The sequence below is a fragment of the Nannospalax galili genome, unplaced genomic scaffold (genome assembly GCF_000622305.1).
Source record: "Nannospalax galili isolate Female #2095 unplaced genomic scaffold, S.galili_v1.0 scaffold516, whole genome shotgun sequence".
Taxonomy (NCBI): domain Eukaryota; kingdom Metazoa; phylum Chordata; class Mammalia; order Rodentia; family Spalacidae; genus Nannospalax; species Nannospalax galili.
Genome location: NW_008338260.1, coordinates 356,833 through 382,263, shown reverse-complemented (window position 1 = coordinate 382,263; position 25,431 = coordinate 356,833). Strand labels below are relative to the sequence as shown.

Below are 25,431 nucleotides of genomic sequence, written 5' to 3'. Positions count from 1 at the left end.
AGTCAAAGGTCCTGCTCGACCATGGTTGGCTTCGCTTGGAAGCATGGAGGAAATGATTTCTCTGTGTTGACCCTCCTCTTTGTAGACTGGTAGGGTCTCCTCGGCCTCCTTGATCAAGAGGACAGGTGACCCACCACAATTACAGGACATTTTGAGAGATGCTCATTGTCCCCTGGAACTAGTCGACCTAGGAGGGCAAGGAGCAAAATCTGTCCTTTATGTCCCTCTGACCAAATTATTATAGGCCTCAAAGTATGTCTGTTAAACATCCAAGAAGGTTAGTTCCACCAGTCTGGTCCAGACCTTTGGGGGATCAACCTGACCCCAGCCCTATAGTCCTGCTTAGTTGTTCTGGTGGCCAGTCTTCTCTGTGGCTGTTCAGGAGTCTGCCAAGAGTCATCTGATGATAATAGAAGAGACTCCTACTGTCCAGAAAATTCCATGATATTTAGGAGCTTTCTGTCAGGACCCCGAAGCAAAAGCCAAATACATATGTGTACAAAATACAAGCATGTGTTTTCATATTCTGTTGCAGCATGATCTAATACTCGTTTTTTGTGTAGTTATGCATGCATAATGAATAAACTACTGTATTTTCTAGAAAAAAATTGAAGTCAAGAAATTATCAAGAGATGCACAAACTTTTGTAATTTCTTTTCTCCATGAAGTTTCCTCTTATTATTTAGCATTTTGTTGTTGTTGTTTTTGTTTGCCTTTTGAGACGGGGTCTCTCTGTAGCCCTAGCTGGTCTGGAACTTGCCAGGCTGACCTTGATCTCACACAGATCTGCCTGCCCCTGCCTCCCAAGTGCTAGGATTATAGTTATATACCACCATGTCCAGCTAGTATTGTTTTTAAAACGATTTATTTTTTTGTGTGTGTGTGTATATGTGTGTGTGTGTGTGTGTGTGTGTGTGTGTGTGTGAGTGTGTGTGTGACAGGTATGTGGCACCCACAGAGGCCAGAAGAGGGCATCAGATCCACTGGGACTGGAGTTGCAGGCAGCTGTGAGCTGCCCAACATGGGTGCTAGGAACTGAACTTTGTTCCTGTGGAAGAACAACAAGAGCTTTTAACTGCTGAACCATCTCCAGCCCCATTATTTAGTATCTTATATAGAAATGAGATAATGGTAAACTAACCATGGTGTTTCTCTCTGGATTTTACTGTAATTCCAAGATTGTGGGGCTTTTATTTTATATTTTTATTTTTTATAATTCTTTAAAATATTTTATTTATTGTTTTTATTTTATATGTGTGAGTGTTATGCCTGTGTGTAGGTAAGTGCACAGAGGCTGTCAGATCCCCTGGGACTGGAGGTACGGATAGTTGTTAGCTGCCATGTGGGTGCTAGGATTTGAACCTGGGTCTTCTACAAGAACAGTCAGTGTTCTTAACCACTGAGCCATCTCTCCAGCCCAGGTTTTTATTTTTTAATTAAAAATTTTTTTATCATTTTTATGTTATGTGTATGCGTGTATTGCCTGAATGTATGTAAGCACACCCGTGTTGTGCAGTGCCTGGGGAGGTCAGAGGAAGGCATTGGATGCCCTGGAACTGGAGTTATAGAAGTTGTTAGCTGCCATGTGGATATTGGGCCTTGAACCCAGGTCCTCTGCAAGTGCAGTCAGTGCTCTTAACTGCTGCACCATCTCTCCAGCCTCTGATTGTGGGGTTTTTAAAGGTAGTCTCATGGGGCTAGAGAGATGGCTCAGTGGTTAAGAGCACTGACTGCTCTTGCAGAGGACCCGGGTTTGATTCCCAGCACCCATATGGCGACTATGAACCATCCTTAAATCCAGTTCCAGGGTAATCCGAAGCCCTCTTCTGACCTCCGCGGCATTGCACGACACAGGTGCACTCACATACATGCAGGCAATACACTCATACACATAAAATGAAAATAATAAAATATTTTTTAAAAAGGTAGTTTCATGTTTACTGGCAATGACAGCAGTATGACAGATAAGTGTACTTGGGATAGATAGACTGAAATCTTTTTTTTTTTTTGCCTTTTTGAGACAGGGTCTCCCTGTAGCCCCAGCTGGCCTGGAACTCACTGTGTAGACCAGGCTGGCCTTGAACTCACAGCGATCTGCCTGCCTCTGCCTCCCGAGTGCTGGGATTAAAGGTGTGCGCCACGACGCCCAGCTCTTTTGTTTTTTGAGACAGGGTCTCCCTATAGCTCTGTCTGGCCTGGAGCTCACTATATCGACCAGGCAGGCCTTGATCTCATAGGGATCCCCTTGCCTCTGCCTCTTGAGCATTAGGGTTAGAGCATGTGCCGCCACACATCAGATTTTTGCTCTTTGTGTGAGAAAGTAAAGTTAAGCCATTAGAAAACATATAAACCTCTTTTCCTTTTCCCTCTCCTCTTTTTTCTATTGAGACACAGAATCTTAGAGTGTAGCCTAGGCTGGTTCTGCCTTAGCCTTCTGAATGCTTAATTATATTTTCTTGAAAATGAAAACTACAATAAAACTTAGAGTTGATGTGACTTCTGATGTTGTATAGATGTTAAACTTTCTTGCTACTTCTCTGATTCCAAAGGATCTTAACCCTATCTTCATAATCATATAGTTTCTTTAAAATACACGGAAGCCATGTAGTGGTGCACCCCTTTAGTCCCAGCACTCGGGAGGCAGAGGCAGGTGGGTCTCTGTAAGATCAAGGCCAGCCTGGTCTATGTAGTGAGTTCCAGGCTAGCTGGGGCTACAGGGAGATCCTGTCTCAGAAAACCTAAATAAATAAACAAACAAAGACAACTTAAATATATATATATATATGTATATGTAGGTATATGGAGAGAGAGAGAACACAGCTAAGTTAATTACAAAGAGAACATACATAATTAATTCAGTGCCACAATTACATATCCACTTCTAATTCATTCTAGTCAAAACATAAGCATGCCCATTTGAATGGCAATATTGGATTTAGATTAAAAAAAAAAAAAACCACCAGATTGCCTTATGTGTTGAAGACAGGCTTCCTCCTCTTGAACTCATTTTAATTTGATACTGATGTAGCTTATGCCAAAATCTTACTTTAAATCAAGATTATTAGATAACTGCTTGTCGTCCTGACAGAAGGATGTCTGAAGAATTTGAGAATTTTGTTTAAATCTGCTTCAACTTAAAAAAATGTCACTCATGGACATTTGTTTACATGTGCTGCATTAAGCAAGTGTATAATACCCTTGACTGTAACTTATGAGTGTCACTGTTTTGATTCTGACTTTCAGCATCAGCCCTGGCTTAGATTTTGCTGTCATTCCACATGTATGTTGAAACATAAAGGTTCCTTCAAAACTAGTGGACATATGAATTGTATGTGCCAGATAATGCATACAAAATTCAGTGTACATTCTATTAGTGAATTAGAAGTAAGAATTGGTTTTCAGCCAAGCCTGTTGGTAAATATTTAAAATCCCAGCACCTAGAGGCTGAAGCAGTAGGATTACAAATTAGAGACCCACCTGGGCTAAATAGTGAAAGGACACCCCCCCCACCCCCAAACTAGAATTGGTCTTCAAATATTTAGACAACTTATAATAGAAGGTGTACTGGAATTCACCTAGTTTTTTTGTTTGTTTTTGTTTTTTTCTCCTCCTCCTCCCCCCCCGCCTCCTCCTCGTTTCCTTAAAATAGATATTGGCTATTCATATAGCAAGAAATAGTGAATTATCAAAGATAAACACTTTGTAAGCAAGCATTGTGTACAGATGGATAGATAGCAGTCATACTCTCTCTACTACCACTTGTTCCTCCTTCGGCTGTCAGGAGTTTAAGCTGCACCCTTCCCCAGCTCAGCCTGCCACCCTTTGTGAGCACCCAACTCTTATTTCAAACCCTTAGGGTTTGTAGTAACATAGGATAAGTCCAGTAACCTCTCTTTGACTTGTTAGAATATAAAAAAAATGATTGTGGCCACTACCTGTGGTGTCAGGTAAAGACTTGAGGGATATTAATGTTACATCACATTCCTCAGGGAGGCCTCAAGCTTATAGCAACCCTTCTGCCTCAACCCTTCTAGTGCCAGCATTGCTGGTGTGAACCACCAAAACCCACTTCTGTAGTTGCCTTGTGTGTGAGCAACATTTTGGGAGCAATTTTAACTTTCTGCAAGTCTTTTTTTTTCTCCCATTTACATAGAATTTAACATTAATTTGTATGCAGACAAACATTATTAATCATTTTAAATGTTTAAATGTCTCTAGTTAGCATTTTCCCAGACTGAACTCTCTATGCTGTCCACTGGAATGAGCCTGAAGTGAGAAGTGTGCGTCCAAGCAGTGGTATGAATCCATACCTATAGACGTCCTCAAAGACTCCTGCAGTATACTTCGTAAAGAACAGGTGTCCTGAAAAACCTGGAGATTTCCTGAAATACTCCCTTATGATATACCTAATAAAGAAAAGGAGTCTAAGGGCCAGAGAAATGGCTCAACAGTCAAGAGTACTTGCTGCTCTTCTAGAGGACCTAAATATGGTTCTCAACATCCATGTGGGCAGCTCACAACTGTCTGTAACTTCCAGCTCCAGAGGACCCAACGCCCTTTTCTGACTTCCACAAGGACTGCACACTCGTGGCATTACACACAAACACACAACACACACACAATAATAATAATAATAATAATAATAATAATAAAGAAGTCTTGGGGGTTGTTTTTGTTTGTTTTGTTTAAAGAACTTTCTGATTCTGTTTTGCTGGTTCATCACATCTGCTGTGCTGTTTTGAGACTATGCTAGTTAGACAGGGAAATAAAACTACCTGTTTAGATCTTTTCATTTACAGACTTTGATACAGCCTCTCACATACTGTGGGTTGGTTACTGTATTCAGTGGTGAACTAGTGACCTTGTCACTTAGTGGTGTACGGGGGCTGGTAGTGCAGCAGTTGAACTGTTGTATCCAGGCTGCTTATAGCCCCAGCTCTGTGCCAAATGATTGATATCCTTCTTTTTCCTTTGGTATCAAAATGAAGAAGAATATGAATAAAAGAGTTTGATCCACCAATTTACCATTTGTTATCTAATAATGACATTTGGCTGGTAAGATGATCACTGTATCATCTTTTTCGTTACTTAAAGGCATTAAATCAGTAGTGCTTCAGCTATAATAGAGTTAAACATGCTGTCTTTCTTCAGATTTCCCAGACGTTAACCTCTCTAAATTTAATCTAGATTTTTTTTTTTAAAGGAGTGAGTCAACAGGAGTAATTTATACTACGTGCTTCAATACCACTGACACTAATGTGCTTTTTAAGCACACCCTGTCTTCCAGGGAAGTGCCTGCTGTGCTGTTTGTGTTTATAATTGCTTGTTTCTTGTTTAGGAAGTGGAATTTGTGAGCCAATCTATGCAAATGCTCATTATTGATACTGGTTTTTAAGGGGAGTATTTGAAGAAAGTCCTTCCTTTTATTTAACATCACTTTTAAACATTATTCTAAATTATATTGTTAATGCTAGAAATAGGAAACTATTCACTTTGAAAATTTGGACCATTTTGTAAGCTTGTTTGATCTTTTTTTATTTTAGCAAGGTATAACAGAGAGGACTTCAGAGTCCCCTGGATCTGGATTTCTTTTCTTGTTTCCTTAGTCATCTGTGTTATCTGTTAGAGCCATCGGTCTTTCAAAGGGTTCTTGTGAACATTAAAGGAGGTGTTCTAGGTAGCATTCCTGGCTACAGTTAACATGTTCTATCTTTGTATATTTGGTTTAGCTTTTCTACTTAAAACACTTTGGTAATTAATATCAACAGCATGTTAGAATCTAAAATAGGCTTTTGTTCTTTTAAAAGGATTAAAGGACTGGGGGGGTAATGTCAACTCTTAGGTATAATAAAAACCTGAATGATTATTTTTGGTTCACAGAGATAAACAATATGAAAGTTTATTTTATAATTGGAACTTTGAAATAAAGGAAATTTGAGAACCTTTTTTCATTTTTTTACTTGGAGGATCAGATTTGAAACTAAATGTTCTGTGTTCATGCATTTTGTTTGACTTGAGAACATGTTTTCTATTATCTCTGTGTCTTGGTCTTTTTCTGTGATGTTTTGCTACTTTAAATTCTGTTTTGTATAGCATAAGCAAATGTCTATGAATATGTATTAGTTAGAAATAGATTTTTTTAAAGTTAGTGAACAGAATTAAAAATTTGGTAGCAGATTTACTCTTGAAATTTGATATATTCTGTTTCTTATTTCTCTGACACTTTGAAGTAATGGCATGTAAATTAAAAGCCTCAGAACTATTGGATGCCCTCCCCATCATCATGAATAGATTCTGATGTTGCAGGTCAGCTCACTGCATTGTAAGCTTGTTTGTGCAGGTGGTTCTGTTATTTCCAGAGACGATGGGCCCAGCAGAGAATCTCTTCCCACACCAGCCTCACATATTGCTCTGCCAAAGGCTTGGATGTCGCCCTGTGACCTAAAGAATAAAACCAGCCCTGCTTAGCATGGCCAGAGCACACTTGTAGCCCTGCCCATACTCTTCCTTCCATCTGCAGTCCAGCCACCGTGCATTGCATGGACTTGGAATATTTTTTCTCCTCTCCCTCTCCCTCTCCCTGAGAGAAGTGATAGGAAAAATTAAAACTTTTTCTTACTCTTACATTCAATACAACACTAATACACCACTTTACCTCAGTTACCAAAATGTGGTAGGTGGTAGGATTTCCCACATACCAGCAGTTCTCCAGCAGGTCCTTGTTGGGTAGTCTATATTTAAGTTTATCTCTGATACTGTCTACCTAGAGTTAGTGTCAGATCCTACAGGCTAAGTACTCAGTTCCACAAGACTGTCTTCCTGCTTCGGGAGCCAATTATAATAGTAAATTGTCAGTTGTGTTTCTGACTAACCAGTCACACTTGGGGTTCCTACACCTCCTACCATGAATTCTGTTAATTTGCTGGGAGGGCTTACTGAACTCAGAACCTCATTTTATGGTTTTTTATAAAAGATATTACAAAGGATATAGACAACCAGCCAGATGAAGAGATACACAGGGGAAGGTATGGGAGGGGCACAGCTTCTGTTTCTTCTCTAGATCTCCTCCAGGCCACTGTGCATGTTCAGCAATCTAAACAAACCCTGACCTTTGGGGTTTGAATGGAGGCTTCATTAGGTAGCCGAGACTGATTAAATTATAAGCCTTTGGTAATTGACTCAGCCTTTAGTCTTGTTCCCTCCTTGGGGGTGTGGGAAAGGAGTGTGGCCTAGAAGTTTGTCACTCATCACATCTAACTCCATCCTGAAACTAACTAGGAGCCCACCAGGAGTCACCTGATTGGAACAGGAGCTATTCCTGTCACTCAGGAAATTCCATGGTATTTAGAAGCTCTGTGTTAGGAACTCAGGGTCAAAGACCAGATTTAAAACTAAAGGCTCCACTAGTAACCACAGCCATCAGGAGATAAAACTCCATGTTGTCCGCTGTGCAGCCTAGGGAGTTCTTTTCAGCAGCCTCTACTCAGATTCAGATGCACCCAGGATCTTGACTTATGCCCCTATAGAAACTCAGTTCAGGATGAATAGTTTGAAGCAAAGTTAGAGTTTATTAGGCTAAGCAGAATATAGATTTGGTGCAGGCATTAAAGTTAATGTACCTAAGTGTCTTGGTAATAGCTTTATTTTTGATGTGACTTTTGAAGTTACATTGGTAGAAGATTTTAATCTGTAACTTTATAACAAGTTTAAAGATTAAGTAAAGTTTGAAAATTAAGTTAAAATGATCTGGTTTGCATACTTATCTAAAGAATTTCCTTTGCAAGTGAGGTTGTACAGTGGTTTATTATACAAGTTTGCAGATGAAAAAGGAATGCTGATAGGATTTTTAAAACCAAAGATCAACAGTTAAAAGCACTGGGTGCTCTTGCAGAGGACCTGAGTTCAGTTCTCAGCACCCACAACCTCCTGTTACTCCAGCTCCAGGGGATCTGACACTCCCACTCCTGGCCTCTGTGGGCACTGCAATCACATGGTATCCATACATCATGAAGGCAAAACACTCATACACATAAAAAAAATTCAAAAAAACAACAGCGTTCACAAAGGTTTAAGGCTTATGGTTTTTAATTGGTTTATTATGCATATGAGTGTTATGCTTGCATGTATGTAAGCACACCCGTGTCATACAGTGCCCGCAGAGGACAAAAGAGGTTATTGGATCCTCTGGAACTAAAGTTACAGACAGTTGTTAGCTGCCATGTGGGTGCTGGGATTCAAACCCAGGTCTTCTGCAAGAACAGCCAGTGCTCTTAACCACTAAGCCATCTCTCCAGCCCCTATGGCCTATGTTTTGACTATAAGTATGGTTCTTGTTTGATCAGTCTTTCAGGGAGTCTTGTAGAATTTTGATCAGTTGTGTTGAAATTCTTGACTCTCAGTAGGTGATACTTAAACCAGAGGTGGGAAGTTTTCTTTCTTATGTGTCTTTAATTTTCCCTTTGCTTTCTGTTCTTCCTTATTAGCATCCATGTCTGCAAGGGGTTTTAGAAGCTACATGTCAAAAACAAAGGCAGGTATAAAGTATATGCATACTATCTAATTTTGGAATGTTAATGGACTATCCAAGTAACATCAGACCACTTCCCACCCCCTGTTGCTCCTCCCTCTCCAAACCAGCCCCCTTTCCCTGACTTAGCAAGTCTCTAAGTGTTGTAGACACAGGTCCTTCAGGGAGAACATCCAATACTTATGCTGTAATTAAAAGTGCCATCCAGTGGCAAAAAGACAGCAATGGAAGTCAGGACTCACTGGTGTCAGTGGTGTTTTTTTTTTTATTATGGTACAGGACTGTGAGTAGAGAAGCTTTCCTATTGCATGAGTTTTATTGTCCTGGTCCCTGGCCCTTAGTAGGACACCTGACTGAAGTGGTCACTGACATGAAGCATGATAGGAGCAGTAATTTTCTGCTGCATTGGCAGACTCCTGAACACCCAGTATTGGAGAGGAGGAGGGCCCTACTCTGGAATACTCCCAGGAGTCATTACAACATCTTGTCAGTAAGACATTTAGTCAACATGATGAATTAAAATTTTTCTTTATAGCCAGGCGTGGTAGCATACACCTTTAATCCCAGTAATCCCAGTGGGAGGCAGAGGCAAGCAGATCTCTGTGAGTTCAAGGCTAGCCTGGTCTACGTAGTGAGTTTTAGACCAAACTCACTACAGGGAGACCCTGTCTCAAAAAGACCAAAAGGAAAACCCATTCTTTCTAATCAAATTTGGTAGAAATTACTTACATTATAACAAAATCCTGCATCCAAGTATCATTCTTTTCTAATATAATTAAAATCTGACTTAGTTTATGAAAATTCCATTTTCATATAATTTTGATTATTTTACAAAAATTAGTACCTCTGTTAGAAAGTCCTTCCTTCCTTTTTTCCTTCCTTCCTTCCTTCCTGCCTTCCTTCCTTCCTTCCTTCCTTCCTCCTCTTCCTCCTCCACTTCCTCCTGCCTCCTACCTCTTTTTGAGACAGTACCTCCCTGTGTAGCCAGGCTAACCCTTTCCTGCCTCCTAGAGTACTGGGATTGCAGATGTATGGCACCACACCCAGCTTGCAGCATTTTCTTAATCTTAAATTACAGTAGTAATTAGAAAAATTAATTCGTGCTTCTCCCAATGAATTTTAAAATGTATATGAAATTCACAAAAATAAAATTTTTTTAAAAGACATGTAAGCCACAGACCAACCCCATGTCTCCCCCCCCACACCAAAGTGTGACAGTAGAGAAGATAAATCAAGATTCTTTTTTTGTTGCTGGTTTGATATATATTCTTTCATTTGTCTATGCATTTATAGATGTGTATTTAAAATATTTGTTTATGTATGTACAAACAGTATTTTAGGACTCTGTGATCCGTATTAATTACTTTTTGTTGGTTGGAAATCTGACTATATCTTTTTTTTAGTATTTTATTTATTATTTTTATTTTTATGTATTGCCTGCATGTATGTGAGTGCATCCATATTGTGCAATGCCTGCAAGGACAGAAGAGGCCATCGGATCCCCTGGAACTGGAGTTACAGACAGTTGTTAGCTTCCATGTGGGTACTGGGATTCGAACTCAGGTCTTCTGCAAGAACAACCAGTGTTCTTAACCGCTGAGCCATCTCTCCAGTCTGGAAATCTGACTATATCTTATACTACCAGAAACTTTTGAAGACTTTTTTGGAAAGCAGAAGTTCATTTGGTGGTATTGGCAAATATGATTTGGTATACTATACTGACTGAAAATTAAAGGCTAATTCTTCCTGGCCCAGCTGGTAAATTACAGTATAGAGTGCCTATGAACAGGAATTCTCTGATGCTGAGAAGATAGAAGGTTTGCTTACACAGTCCAGTGTTTTTAAGAGACTTGAAGGCAGGAGGTGAAATTCTGACCTTGATTCCATTGAGGAGATTGGAAGTACTGATTTATGATTCATGGAGAATTATGGTGCTGCAGGTAGAGGAGTGATTGGTCTTCAGGTTGTGACATGTGGTGTTGGAAGCTGACCAGAACTGAAGTGATCTGGTTCTTAGGGAAGGGCTGGCCAGGGCAGAAAGTAGGGAAGGTGAGAGGCAGGTAGGGAAGAACATATTCTATGTCTACAACTGTGACTGCTCTGGTTAGACTCAATAGGAATGCAATGAAAGTGGATCTTTGAGTTGTGAACCAGAGAGAATGTAATTGCAGTGCCTTTGAAGGTCAAGCTGAGGAAGTTGAACTATTTGATAAACATATAGGCACTCAAAGTCTTAAGTAAATTGAAAATGAAATTCCTGTTTCCTAGAATAATTGTTCTGTTAGCTAAATTTAGTAGTTGAGAAACCAGGCAAGGAGAGGCCTTCAGGGGAAACAGCTATGGACAGTCAAACATCAAAGGACAAATGTATCTAGAAGTTAGGTAGACTGCAGAGATGTTATTTGGTGTTCGCTCTGAAATTACAGAAGAAGGAGCACATCTGTACTGCAGAAGTTCCTATGTCAGCAAGCTTAAGGTGCTCAGTGTTTGCCTTTTGTTCTGTCTGTTGCCACTAGTGGTTGGCTGACTAAGGGGAAAGATAGAATGGGAGACGGCCTCACAATAAATTGAGAGTGATCAATGAGAAATACCTGCTTTGATGTTTTGCCTGCAACTTGCCATCCCACTCCTGATCTGGCTTTTAAAGTGTTGAGCTACTTTACAGTAATGTAAAGAAATAGCAAAGTACTGATTTCAGATGAATTTATTTTGTGACCTAATATAGTAAGTCTAACAAGCCTATCCACTCCCCTTACTGTAATCAGTAAATTTCCTCATTTTGCACCCTTGTTCTACCTGGGTTAAAATTTGCCTCTCAGTGGTGACAAAGCATGTCCTCTGAAGTTAAGCAATCATGTGTAGCAGTCCTCTGACTCTGGTTCTTTGACTTCTTGGTACTGTCTTCCCAACTTCTAAGCCATTGTCTTAATTGTGGAAGATTTTGCTCTCCCCACTCCATGAATGCATGCTGTCCTAATTGAGAAACAGCTTGTTTCCATTCACTCCATCCTGTCTCATGGTTCAAGCAAATTATATTCCTAACGTGTGGTGCATGGGAATAAGGCCTGCTTAGGCTGGCTTGTGAACACAAGGGCACCAATAACACAGTGCCACTACCACTGCTTGCTTTCTTCCTCTCCTGAGGGGAGCAATCTCTCCAGAACTTTTGAGAGCTGGTGTAGCTGTGATCAGTGTCTTGACAGTAACCTGTCTTCGATCAGGTATTATCCCCTGTTAGGCCCCATTTCTCATTAGAGTTGGATCTCAGAGAAACCCCTGTTCTCCAATGAGACTATATCCCACTTAGCTTCTGGTCCTCTGCCTGATCCACCTTCCTTCACCTAGAGGGCAGGTAGGGGCTTGGATTGTTGTAACTCAGGAAAGTTCTGTACATCAGAATCTTCTGTTACCATTGCAAACTCTCCTGTGATCCTCTGTACCTCCAAACCAAAAACATGTTTTTACAGTATTAGCATAGCCTGTGTGCTCTTCTCTGAAAGCTCCCATATGGCCCAAAACAGCACTAGTTACTTTGCAAGGATGTTGTAGTTTAGCTGCAACAACAGAGAAAATATTCTGCACCTATTATCTAAGTATGTTTCTTTTTGCCTTTTCACTTACTTTTATAATATATCGGCCTTACCTGTAGAGAACTATGATCACAGTATGCATTGTGGAGAGGACCCTTACATAGCAGTTAGCTGGCTAGGTCTGAAAGAGGAAAGCAAAAGGGAAAGATGGATTTTAAAGGCTCTTAGTCTAGATTTCTAGCAGAATGATGGCAATGCTAATGTTCTTTTAAAAGGAAGAAGCCATTTCTCTATTCTAATGTTTCAGATGCCAGAAAACTATCCCTTGGGTGGTGAGAGGCGGAGAAGGCTCTGGTGGCATTTGCTGGCCCTTAATCCTTCTGCCTCCAAGTTCTGAGAATGTTCCAAATCAAATGCCACACATTTCATCTCCCTTCTCTGAGACTATGTTCAAGAGCATCCGAGCAGAGTGTTTTAAAGATGCATTCTATAAATATGGTATGCACAGTAATAGCCTGCGGATCATTTTGTTTATGATTGTCAGGAGTCAATAAGTCATGTATGTGTTTTTTTCTCTTAGGTTCATTTTCCAGACACTGAAAGAGCAGAATGGCTAAATAAGGTAAGATTAGAGTATTCCAAATATTCAGTGGGAATTAGAGGGTAAGAGACCATCTTCCCGTATTTGGGGATTTCGGTGTTGGCAGTATTGGAGTTCAGATTGCAGGGAACTGACTTCTACTCCCTAGAGGACTGTTAGAAGAAATATGCAGCTTTCCCTTCTGAAGAGAGCAAGAGCTGTGTCCTGACCTAAGAAAATTTGCATGGTCACATGATATCACTATCTGGCCTTGTGCCTTCTTTTCTGAATGGAGGCTGCTCATATCTGTTTTATAGAAATTACAAGCAGAAATTCTGGAAACATTATGAAGAGAGAAACAACCTCAAGAAACCTACCAATCTATAATATGTTTTTTTAAAGATACATTTTGGGTTCAGTAAACCTTAGGCTGACTCTCTTTTACCTTCTGTGTTCTGAACATCTCTAGGGTAATCACTAGACAGTCAGTCCCCCTGTAGCACTACACATCAGTCTGTCACTATGAAATTCGTAGGTGCCTATTGATCTCCAGACAGTTTTTGGTTTGGTTGGGTTGGGTTACAGTACTGAGGATCAAACTGAGGGCCTGGCACACACGAGGCAGGTGCCCTGTCCCTGAGCTACATACACACCCAGCCCAAGGTCTATATAGTTTAAGTTTCCCAAAGTCAGTTGAAGCCACAAGACCTTCAGTGAAAGTTTAAACAGAATAGTTAACTAAAAGAGCTAATTCCTGTAACATAGTGGGTAATCAGCAGTTTATTGCTATAAGAAAAATTTCAAGTTTAGAACAAACTTTACATGACTGATTTTGAATAACAAGAAGACCATTTCCCTTTGTGTTTTTTCAAAACAAGACTCTAATAAATTACAAATTACAGTTTTTTTCTTGGTGATTGAAGTATATTAGGTATCATTATGATAGCAGTTATTTACCATGAGTTCTTTTTCCTTCCAGACTGTAAAGCACATGTGGCCATTTATTTGTCAATTTATAGAGAAGCTCTTTCGAGAAACCATAGAGCCAGCTGTGCGGGGAGCAAATACCCACCTCAGCACCTTCAGCTTCACAAAGGTGGACATGGGTCAACAGGTCAGTTCCTTCGTTGCCTTTGCTTATACACACAGTAGGAGTGCTGTGAAAGCATAACAACACTGTCAGCACTCTGCACATTCTAGAGGAAATTGTTCACCAAGAAGACCAAGTAACAGGTCTATGACTCCCTCTCCCTACAGTGTACTCTGACTTCCTTTTTATTGGGAAGTGGGCATATTGCCTTACTCTTACTGTGCTGCTCTGGCTGGTTCACCCATCACTTCAAAGTTTCTCTTTAGCATTTATTTCACCTTCCATGACTTATCTTTTTACCCTAGGGTTCTCAGAGAGCTCAGAAGTACAGTCTGTCATGTTTAGAGAGATTGAGCTGTGAATTCATACTAAAGACCGTCCCATCAAGGTATTAAAACAACAGCTAATGACACTGATACTGGATTGTAGGACACATTCATTACATGGGTGAAAGGAAAGAGGTGATAGAATCATCTCATATACAGAGGAAAGAAGTTACACATTGGTAGTGTTATTTCATATTCTTCCTCCTCTTCTTTTTGTTTTGTTTTGCTTTCCTTTTGTTTTGCTTTTGTAACTCTCGGTATTTGCAGAGACCCTCTGCAGCAGCCAGTGGGTCACTTCTGTTTCCCCTTAGTAAGGAAGCACACCCACAGAAGGTCTGTCACCAGGAGCCTGTTTTCTGGATTTAGATGCTGCATTTAAAAGACACCATTTCTGAGTTTTTATTTTGTTTTCTTATCTTTTTGTTTTTCCATTCTAATTTTATCTTATTCTTTCATTTTTCTCTTTTTCTTTCTTTATTTTTTCCTCTTGAGAATGGCTCTCCTTCTCGTAGCACAAGCTGGCCCCAAAGTTACTGCATAGCTAAGGATGACCTTGAAGTTCTGATCCTCCTGCTTCCACCTCCTAGGTACTGTAAAAATATTTTATTATTTTTATTTTATGTATATGAGCATGTTACCTGCATGTATATGGGTGCATCTGTGTCGTGCAATGCCACGGAGGTCAGAAGAGGGCTTCAGATTCCCCTGGAACTGGAGTTAAGGACGGTTGTAGCTGCCATGTGGGTGCCGGGAATTGAACCCGGATCCTCTGGAAGAGCAGTCAGGATTCTTAACCTCTGAGCCATCTCTCCAGCCCCTATTTTACTTTTTTTTTTATCTTGGCAATTTTAAATACAAATTCCTAGCTATAACAAGCATTACTCCACTTAACAATAGTTTTGCCTCTAGATTTCATGCAGTATTATGCCATTCTTATTTTTACAGTGTTTTCATTGCATGTCTGTTATTGAACAACTTTTATTTCTATATACTTAAACTGTATCATTGATTTTTGTCCAAACCCTTTAATTTTCAACTTTACCTAAAGGTTGGATGTGAAATCATTTCTCAGTACATATTTATTATAGAAGATTTAATACTTTTTTTTATCCTAGAACTTAACTATGGAGATCAGGCTGGCCTTGAACTCACAGAGGTCTGCCTTTCTCTGCCTCCCAGGTTTTGGGATTAAAGACATGCACCACTACGCCCAGCTGAAAATTTTAACTTAATAAATTCTACTATATGCTCATTACTTTGAGAAAACATGCTTTTTGCATTTATATATACTTTTATTATTTTTGACAGTTTCATGCTTGTGTACAATATATGGAACCATACCCACTGCCTCACCTTCTCTTATCTCCCTCCCACTACTGCTGCCCTGTTCCTCCCAACTAGTCCCCATCCTCTTTTCATGTTTTTGTCTCAGAGGGGGAAGGGGGAACAAAAAGAGAGAGAGAAAGAGAGGGGTCTATTTTTGGCTTTGAGACAGGGTCTTGCCCCATAGCCCAAGCTGTCCTTGAACTTGTAATCCCCCTACCTCAGCCTCCTAAGTGCAGAATTAGAGGCAAGCACCACCACTCCAGCTGTTTTCTAAGTTAGCTTTTACAAGAGTTAGCAACAACTCAAGGTAACATTGTTTTATATTTTTGATAAGAATTTAGAGTCTAGTTGTACTTTTAAACACACACACACACACACACACACACACACACACACACAGAGTTCACCCATGTCATTGAACAAATAGCACACAAGTGTCCTGTATACTACAGTTCAGAGCTTTACCTGATATAGCCAAAGGAATGACTCACAAGTGACTTCATGTGCCACCTGCTGGCTCTGTCCATGTCTTTCCTGTGTTCTGTTAGTCACTTTTCTCCATCAAACCTGATTTTCTATATGTGGGGAATCCTGTCTCTTCTGCAGCTATTCTGCAGTTATAGTGTTTCTAGAGCAGACTTACGTGGCTCTTCCCTGTATGTGCTGACTGTTTCCCTTAGCTTTGGTCTCCAACTCAAGAAGTTGTTCAACAAGAACAACTATTCAGATGGCCAAGTACTTGGACAGGACACCCATGTAACACATGTGTAAGGTAATGTTTACTTTACCTTCCATAACTTGGAATCCAAGTTAAAATACCATAAAGGAGGTGTCATAAACTCTCTGTAAATGGCTGGTTAGTATAGTAGATATTTTAACTTTTGACAGCATTTTCTTCTCCTGCTTTGTTCTCTTTTTCATTATCCTTTAAACAGTGAAAACCAGTGCTTATGCCAGAACTTTATAAAATAGACCAAAGGACAAATACAGCCTGCAGCTACAGTTTGCTGTCCTCTAATGGAAAATGCTCCTATTTGTGGAGATACAAAATTCTGACCCCTGCTGGGCTTATTTGGGGAGGAGTTTCATGATTTTCTTGTTCGGTTACATGTACTGTTAGTTGGATACCAAACTAAATAAGAAGATCCTTCAAGAACAGTGGATGGTAGTAGAGTGCTGCTGCAGTCTAGACAGCTTCTCATGACCACTGCCCTCTGACAAGCAGCTGTAAGCACCAAATGCAGCATGCAGAATGTGCAGGGTGCCTAGTTGTGCATGAGGTCACCTCGGTCTTTGAGTGCGATGGCCTTCTCTTAGATGAGGAGGGGGATGTGTTCCCTGATGCACCTTCTTAAAGTAAGGACAGCCATTCTTGAATGCCCTATTTCCACTTATCCAGAGGATATGCTGGTTGTGTCTGGGTAGTTACCAAAAGTTCAGCTAGTATATTGACTCTCAAAGCAGAATTTTAATTCCTAAAGTCTAGTGCTAAGCTTGTTTTTGTCACTTATGTGCAAGGCTTGTTTGTTTGCTTTGAAGCCTTTCCCTGTTTTAAATTAAGCTATTTTTTGTTGTAGCCCCTCAGAGTCAATGGTGTTAAAGTTTATACAGAAAATGTAGACAAAAGACAAATTATTCTGGACCTTCAGATTAGGTAAGTTTTTGTGTTATATTTGTGTCATGGTTACTGGCAGGTAGTGTCACTCACCTGTATACATAAGGTGGAGGATATAATGAGCTTCTTACCTACTGCTCATTGGAATTTGACTAAATTCTTCCAGATCCAAATGTTATTAAGATTAATAACCAGTCTGAGTTCCCAGTGGCATACATAATCATCATTCATAAAATGTTATTAAATAAAAGAGATTAAGTGCACTACAAGAAAGCTATAGTCCATTAAATATCTATTATGAACCTTGTATAAAAAAATTTCAACAAAATATTAGCAAATTGAATCCAGTAGCATATTAACTGGATTATATCTTATCAACAAATAGAAATTTATTACCAGACTACAAATACAATTCAACATCTGAAAACCAATCGATGTAATATACCAATTACTTAAAGAAGGAAGGTGGGAAAAAAAAAACCTATATAGTTATCTCAGTTCATACAGATGATAGATACATTTAACAAAATCCAGTATTCTGCTGGACATGGTAGCACATGCCTTTAATTCCAGCATTCAGGAGGTAGAGGCAGGCAGATCTCAATCTCTATAAGATTGAGGCCAGCCTGGTCTACATAGTAAGTTCTAGGCCAGCTAGGGCTACATAGTAAGACCCTATCTCTAAATAAATAAATAAATAAATTTATATCTGGGCCTAGAGAGATGATTCAGCAGTTAAGAGCACTGGCTGCTCTTCCAGAGGACTCAAGTTCAATTCCCTGCACCCACATGACAGCTAACTACTGTCTATAATTCCAGTTCCAGGGGAATTTGATGCCCTCTTCTGACCTCTGCAGCCATTGCACAACACAGGTGCACTTAAATAAGTTCAAGCAATATACTCATACACAAAAAATAAAAATAAATAAAATATGTTTTAATCCAGTATTATTTTGTGATTAAAGAAAAAGTTCAGCCCAGAGCAGTTAGACAAGACAATGAAAAAATCAAAGAAGAAGAATCCAAGTTGGAAAGGAAGAAGTAAAATTACTTCTGTTTACAAATAAGATCTTACATAGAGAAAACCATTAAAATCCCACAAAACCTTTTTAACTAATAAATGAATTCAGCAAAGTAACAGAATAAAAAGTTAACACGTAAACATCAGTTGTGTTTCTGTACACTAACAATGAAGAATCCTAAAAGGAAATTAAGAATATTTCATTCATAATAAATTTAATAGACAGCTCAGTTTCTTTGTTCAATCCCCTGCAACCATTAAAAAGCCAAGCATGGTGGTATGTTTGCAATCCCAGCACTGGAGAGCTGGATCCAGAGGGATCTCTGGGCTTGCTAATCAGCCAGCCTAGCTTAATTGGTGAGCTTTAAGTCCTAGTGCGAGATTGTCTCAAAAAAAAAGACAGATGACTTCTGAGGAATAACACCTGAGATTGACCTTTGACCTCCACGTGCATGCACACACCCCAGCATACACACAGACACATACAACTTTATACACACGAAAGAATAAACTAAAGAAGTAAAAGGCTTGGATAATGAAAATAGTAAAACATTATTGAAAGTAAAGATAACATAAAAGATAATCAATGCTTATGGATTATAAAACTTAATATTTATTATTAAAATGTCAGTACTACCCAGAGCAACCTACAGATTAATGCAATCCCCATAATCATAAATTTGATAATTGATTAATATCTAGAATATAGAGAATTCTCAGAACTCAAAAAAAACAACAACTATTCCAAGATGGATGAAGGGCTTCAATAGATACTTCTCCAGGGATAATGATATGCAAATGGACAATATGCACATGAAAAAAGACTCAACATCCTAATCATTATGAAATGCAAACTAAAACCACATTCATTAGAATGATTATTGCCAACAAAGCAGAAAATACCAGAGTTAGGATGTGGGGAAATTAGAGCCCTCTGCACTATTGATGGGAATGGATAATGGCACAACTGCCTTGGAAAACAGATTGACAGTTTCTCAGAGGCTTTAAAATAAAATCACTATAGGATCTAGCAATTCTTCTCTATTGTCTTAGACCATTTTCTGTTATAACAAAAAATCTAAGACTGGGTGATTTGTATAGAATAGAGGTTTATTTTAGCTCACAATTCTAGAGGCTATCAAATTCAAGATTGGTGGCTACATAAGCCCTTGTGCCATTTCAACTTGTGATAGAAAATGGAAAGGCTAGCACAAGTGTGTGCACAGAAGAGAGAAAACATGAAAGGGATTGACCTTGCAAGACTTCCTCTCACGGGGCTAGAGAGATGATGGCTCAGCAGTTAAGAGCACTGATTGCTCTTGCAGACGACCCCAGTTGGACTCCCAGCCACCCATGGGTTTGACTCCTAGCACCCACATGATAGCTAACTACTGTCTGTAACTCCAGTTCCAGTGGAATCCAGCATTCTCTGCTGACTTCCTCAAGCATTTCATGATACGGGTGCACTTACATACATGCAGGCAATACATTCATACACATAAAATAAAAATAATAAATAAAATATTTTTTTAAAAGACTTCCTCTCATGGTAGCTAATTTATTTCATTGAAAACAAGAACTCACCTAAGAAAGGCATTAATCTATCCATAGACCCAAAGACTTTATCTCAAAGACTCAAAGACCTTCCCAGCACTGCAACACTGATGAACTAAGGTTCTAACTCATGAACTTTTGGAAGACATGCTCAAGATATTTCCAAAAGAACTGCACAGGATCTGGAGAGATGCCTTGGTGGTTAAAAATATTGGCCACTCTTGCAGAGAAACTTAGTTCAATTCTCAGCACCCACAGCTGACAACTCCAGCTCTTGTAACTCTAGCTCTTCTGACCTCCTTAGGCATTGCATGATACAGGTACACTTACAGCGTCAGCTTCTCAAATGTTGGATATTTAAATTTAGTTAAAAGTTTTATGTGTAAGCTGGGCATGGTGGCATATGCCTGTAGTCCCAGCACTTGGGAGGCAGAGGCAGGAGGATCTCTGTGAGTTCAAGGCCAGCCTAGTGAGTTCCAGGACGACCCCTGAATCTAGCTCCTATTTGAGGAAAAAAAAAAAAAAAAAAAAAAAAGTTTTATGTGTAGCAAAAGAAAGTATTATGCACAGTATTCCTCACAGATGTTCTAGTAGTGTTGAACCAGGTAGCAGTGTGTGCCTACAACTTAGAGCAGCAAAGCAGTACTACAGTATAGGCCACATTTTTCAGGTTTTGCCTAGAGTCTGGTTATGGTTGCTTTATTGTCATTTTATTCAGATTATGTACCTTGTAGTTCCTAATCTTAATAGGTAACTAAAAGAACACTTAATTCCACTCACTTTATGTAATTCAGAATTTTTCTCTCCTAGTTTTGTAGGAAATTGTGAGATTGATTTGGAGATCAAACGATATTTTTGTAGAGCTGGTGTGAAAAGTATTCAGGTAAGATTCTTAGATTTTCATTTTAGAGTTTTCTAGGTTATATTCAGAAAGAAAACTGGAGTTTTGCTGGGTAGTTTTTTAAAGTAAATTTGTACTTGTGGTTATAGTTGGGTAATGCATGAAGTCACATGCCTAAACGTCACCAAGTGTCTCTGAAGAGCTGTATTTTCTGACTTGTGGTTTCCCGTCTGAGTTCAGATCCATGGCACTATGCGGGTGATCCTGGAGCCGCTGATTGGAGACATGCCTTTAGTTGGAGCTTTGTCCGTCTTCTTCCTTAGGAAGCCAGTAAGAACACATTTATGTTATAATGTCACGTCTACCTTCCCACTCTTGGCAAGAAAAATGGGCACACAGATGGATAAAGGAACAAAACCCTGCCCTTAACGCTTCTCTTCTGATGCATGAGTTTTTCACCTGTTTATGCCTTAAGTAAGGGTTTCATTTCTTGGTAAACAATAGACAAAATGTCTTTGTAGAAAGTTTAGGAAAACTACTTTTAATTATATAAATTATAGCTAACATTTCACCTATCTCTAATATGATTTTATATATTTGCTTATTTAATCCTCAGAGTTCAGTATTGTTTCCTTTTACTGTCCGGGAACTGAGATTGAGAGGTTTATTTGTGCAAATCACACAAGGTAATAAGTATTGGAGCTTTCACATAGACCCAGAGTAGTCTGATACAGAATTCATACTCCTAAACACTCTAAGGCAATGCTACACCTACAGGTCTCCCTGACTCCCCTTCTGAAATGAGTGCTATTACCTTTCAGGTGCATTTCCTTTCATTCTTTAGGGTATGTTTGTTGAACTACACACATAACTTTGTGTTTGTGCTTTTAAATAGAATAAAGACTTTTAGATTGATCTAATACTTAGATAAGCACAGTACTGTCATTTCACATTATTAGATAGGTATTTGCTTTTTCGGTTGTGAACCTCAGCTCAAAAACAAAAAACATGAAGCTCCTCCCCCTCCCCCTCCCTCCCCCCCTCTCCCCTTCCTTCCTCCCTTCCTTCCTTTCCTTTCTTTTCTTTCCTTTTTTTTGAGACAGGATCTCCCTGTAGCCTCTGTTGGCCTGGAACTCACCTCCATCTCACAGAGATCTGCCTGCCTCTGCCTCCCCAGTGCTGAGGTTAAAGGAATGTGCTACCATACCTGGCACAAAGCCATTTCTTATTCCTCCCAGATGGCTCCTTCTTACCTGGGCTCCTGCAGCCGGTGATTAACGCTGCCTTCAGTGCCATAGGCATTGGGACAGTCTTTCCCCTGCACAAACTGACCCCTTAGGGTTATTTTGATATTCTAGACAAGATCATGGTGTATCTTTTGTGTATGTGTGCTGCAGAGGACTGAACCAGGACCTTGTGTATTAGGCAAACTCTGCCACTGAGCTGTACTTCCTGCCTGGGATCTCTCTCTAGCCTCATTTCTCTACTGCCTCATCCCAATCACAGGGAATGAATGGTTTTAAAAAAAAAAATACTCACCTTCTCTTCTACTTCTCCCTGTGTATTTTCCTTTGCCCCAGAATGCTTTTTGAGCCCTGTTTTTTTTTTTTTCACTTATTTCTAGCAGATTTTCTTTCTCTCAAGAGAAATACCCATTGTAGTTGAAAGTTGCAAAGCAGAAGCAGTTAGTGCTAAAGTGAAGGGCACATATGCCTCCAGAGCCCAGGGAGTGCCTAGGTAGCTGGCCCTCAGGGTACTGTTTGTGATCCTTGGCAAGTCCGGTGAGGTGCCACATCATGTGTAGTTTAATTTGTCTAACATTAATTTGTCTAACTTGGCTCAAAAGACTTTAATGAAAAGTATTACTTGGTTTTGAAAATATAGATTTACCTAAAGTGTAATATGAGTAGTGCTTTTCTGCATAAAAACACAAGGTATTATGTCCCCACTTTCTGTTGCCTCCATTTTATTCTCACTTGCTTATTTTTAATGCATTTAAGTAGAATATAGTAAAAATTTAAAAACTCAGGGAATATCTATGTCAGTTTTTACTTTATTAAAATATTGGGAAATAAATCCATAAAACATTTAAAATACATTTTCTCCTAACAGGTTTTTTGTTTTGTTTTTTTGTTTTTTGTTTTTTTTTGGTCATTTTGAGACAGGGTCTCCCTGTAGCCCCAGCTGGCCTGGAACTCACTATGTAGACCAGGCTGGCCTTGAACTCACAGGGATCCGCCTGCTCTGCCTCCTGAGTGCTGGATTAAAGGCGTGTGCCACCACGCCCCGCCTAACAGTTTTTTAAACGCCAGTTTATATAAGAAGTGACTTCATTAATGACTTTAAAAATATATAATAAATTGCTAAAAATTTTTATTTCTCTGTCTTTGGAGACATTTCTTAATAATATAAAGACACCCCCCCCAGTAACAAAAATGAAAACCTTTTAGTCTTCCTCAAAACATAGCAAAACCATAGTGTGGCTTTTCTACAGATGAACTCACTTATAAAATAACTTATGGAATTAACTTCCAAAGGACATTTGAGGCCTGGAGGAGAAGAATGAGCTTGAAATGCTCAGCATTACCCGTTTCCTTATATGGTGAGTAAAGCCACTGAACATGCTTCAAAGAGAAGGGAATTCTTACAGTCACTTTCAGCTGGAAAATATGAGAACACATTTACTGTTAGTTACCAAATAATTCTTCCTGACCTTCATGAAAAATACAGCCAGAGAATTTTTTTGTTTTGTTTTACTATTTCTTTCTACTGCCCAGATGATTCAGAAGTAGAGTGCCTGAAATGTGTATGAAAATTTACTTGTTTTTCTACTTGTTGATTTGTTTTATTATATGGAGTTCTTGTGGAGTAAACACTAAGAATTCTTGACATGGTTAAATTTAAGCCAAGGTTAGACCCAAGGGGTAATCTGTGTGGAGTGCTAGTATGTGGAGGTGTGCTGGTGTGTGGAGTGCTGGTGGACTGCACTTTGGATACTAGGGAAGAGCAGTGCAGTGTGATGCTTGATTGGCCACCTTAGTATGCATAGTTTCCACTCCTCCTTTCCTCTTGCTATGCGCTTTGAACAAAGTTGTTTTTTTTTTTGGTCCTTTTGAGACAGGGTCTCCCTGTAGCCCCAGCTGTCCTGGAACTCATTATGTAGACCAGGCTGGCCTTAAACTCACAGAGATCTGCCAGTCTCTGCCTCCCAAGTGCTGGGATTAAAGGTATGCGCCACCACGCCCAGCCTGAACAAAATATTTCATTTCTCTAAGTCTCAGTCTCCCTGTAACGCAGTCTCCCTATAACACAGGAACGACACTAATGCCTAATTTACAATTAAATGTGAATATTAAATATCAGTACTCTTAAATGCTTAGTACAATGACTGGCACATAGATAGTAAGCCTTTTAAGTTTTTAAGAAATTAAATACATACAGGTTTAGCATTTTAATGAAATTCTGACACTAGGATGATGCTAGTGTAAGGAGAAAAGTATGTGTTACTATTCTGAGAAGGGTTAGGAGTGTAGCTCAGTGTAGAGTCCTGGCCTAGTAAGCCAGGCCCTGGGTTTGATCCCTAGGAGTGAAAAAACATTTCTGATAAGAACCAAAAGGAGAGCCGGAGAGAGTGCTCTGTCAGTGAAGGGCCTGCTATGCAAGCACGAGGACCTGATCTCAGATCCCCAGCACCCACATAAAAAGCCACACATGGCAGCATACGAGTTAGGGAGGATCCCAGAGCCCATGCCTAGCCAGTCTAGCAAATTGAGCCTGTGTTCCGTGACAGATGCTGATTCTAAAGTGAAGAATGATACAGGAAGATATCCAATGTTGACTCTGGCTTCCACATGCATGAGCACACATGCAGATGGACCCACACAGTTAGATACATATAAACACATAGAAAATAAAAATAATAATCTAAAAAGAACCAGAAGAATTCTTTCTGCTTTTGGATATGTACAGGGGACTCACTCTAACCAGTAGGTAATTGTTGGCTGTACCTCAAGCATGCATTCTAAAGGGTGTGTCAATGCAAAAACACAACTCTCACCTCAAAGAGGATAATTGATAATTTATTTTGGAGCTTAGTATGAGTGACTGTGGCCCAGAAACACAGATTTAGGTTATCCCAAATTCCATGTTCCAAACATAGTAAAAATTTGATGAAGTTTTTATAGTAAGTAACAGAGAAAGAAAGTCACAAATCAAGGCATTTTTCAAATGCAGTTGGTAGAAATATTAGTAGGCAGGTTAAAGCAAAGCAGGGATATCTCTGCCATAGGCCTCAAATGATATCTGATGACCCTCTTAGCCTTTTGCTTGGTGGAAGCTAGTGGTCTGTTAATCATTCTAAAAGATTTTACCTATAAGTCATATGATGTTGGACAAGACACAGAGGTGGGCAAGGATGGCTATTGAAGGGCTAAAGACAGCCCAAGACAAATTGTAATTAGGTTCTGAATCTGCAATATTCCAGCCTCTTCACAATCCTGTAAGTTTTTGCCAGTGAATCAGCCTCGCAGAAGGTTCAATGGAAGGTGCAGTTCTCTTCAGAAATCTTTATTCTCAGGTAGTTCAGAGTCCTTAAGCATCTTTATATCCCAGGAATTAGTCTGTGTGAATCTAAGTCTTTTCCAGAACTCCTTCCAGATCAACCCAGGCTTGCTCCAGAAGTGTTATCTTGAGGGGACTCTTTCCAGCCAGGTGAGGGGGAACTAGTTCAGTGTCTTGAACCACAGATTTCATTTCTTCATTTGTCAAGTGGAAATAATATCTTCCTTATAGAGTTATTGTAGGAAGAACTTGAATCTTAGTAGCCTAGGAGTCTAGAAATTAATATATTTTAAGCAAAGGGGGTGTCAAAAGAAGGAGGATTTTAAAAAATAAAAATTGTGTTTATTGCGCAGTTGAATCTCAGGAACAAATTGGAATCAGGAATTTGAATGCTTTTGCAACTAGAAGAAAGACAGTGTAATGTGACAGTCAAGTGTCTTTGGGTCCAGTGGAAAGGTAGT

At 39.5% G+C, this 25,431-nt stretch overlaps 1 protein-coding gene across 2 annotated transcripts in view; it reads left to right on the top strand.

Moving 5' to 3' along the window:
* Positions 1-25,431, top strand: part of Esyt2 (extended synaptotagmin 2) — a 100,642-nt gene that overhangs the window by 19,369 nt on the left and 55,842 nt on the right. For both annotated transcript variants that reach the window (XM_029563491.1, XM_008833061.3), the window contains exons 2-6: positions 12,638-12,679; positions 13,617-13,751; positions 16,957-17,033; positions 20,380-20,452; positions 20,651-20,740. In XM_029563491.1, coding sequence (XP_029419351.1) covers positions 12,638-12,679; positions 13,617-13,751; positions 16,957-17,033; positions 20,380-20,452; positions 20,651-20,740 — 417 coding nt within the window. The remainder of the gene's footprint in view (positions 1-12,637; positions 12,680-13,616; positions 13,752-16,956; positions 17,034-20,379; positions 20,453-20,650; positions 20,741-25,431) is intronic.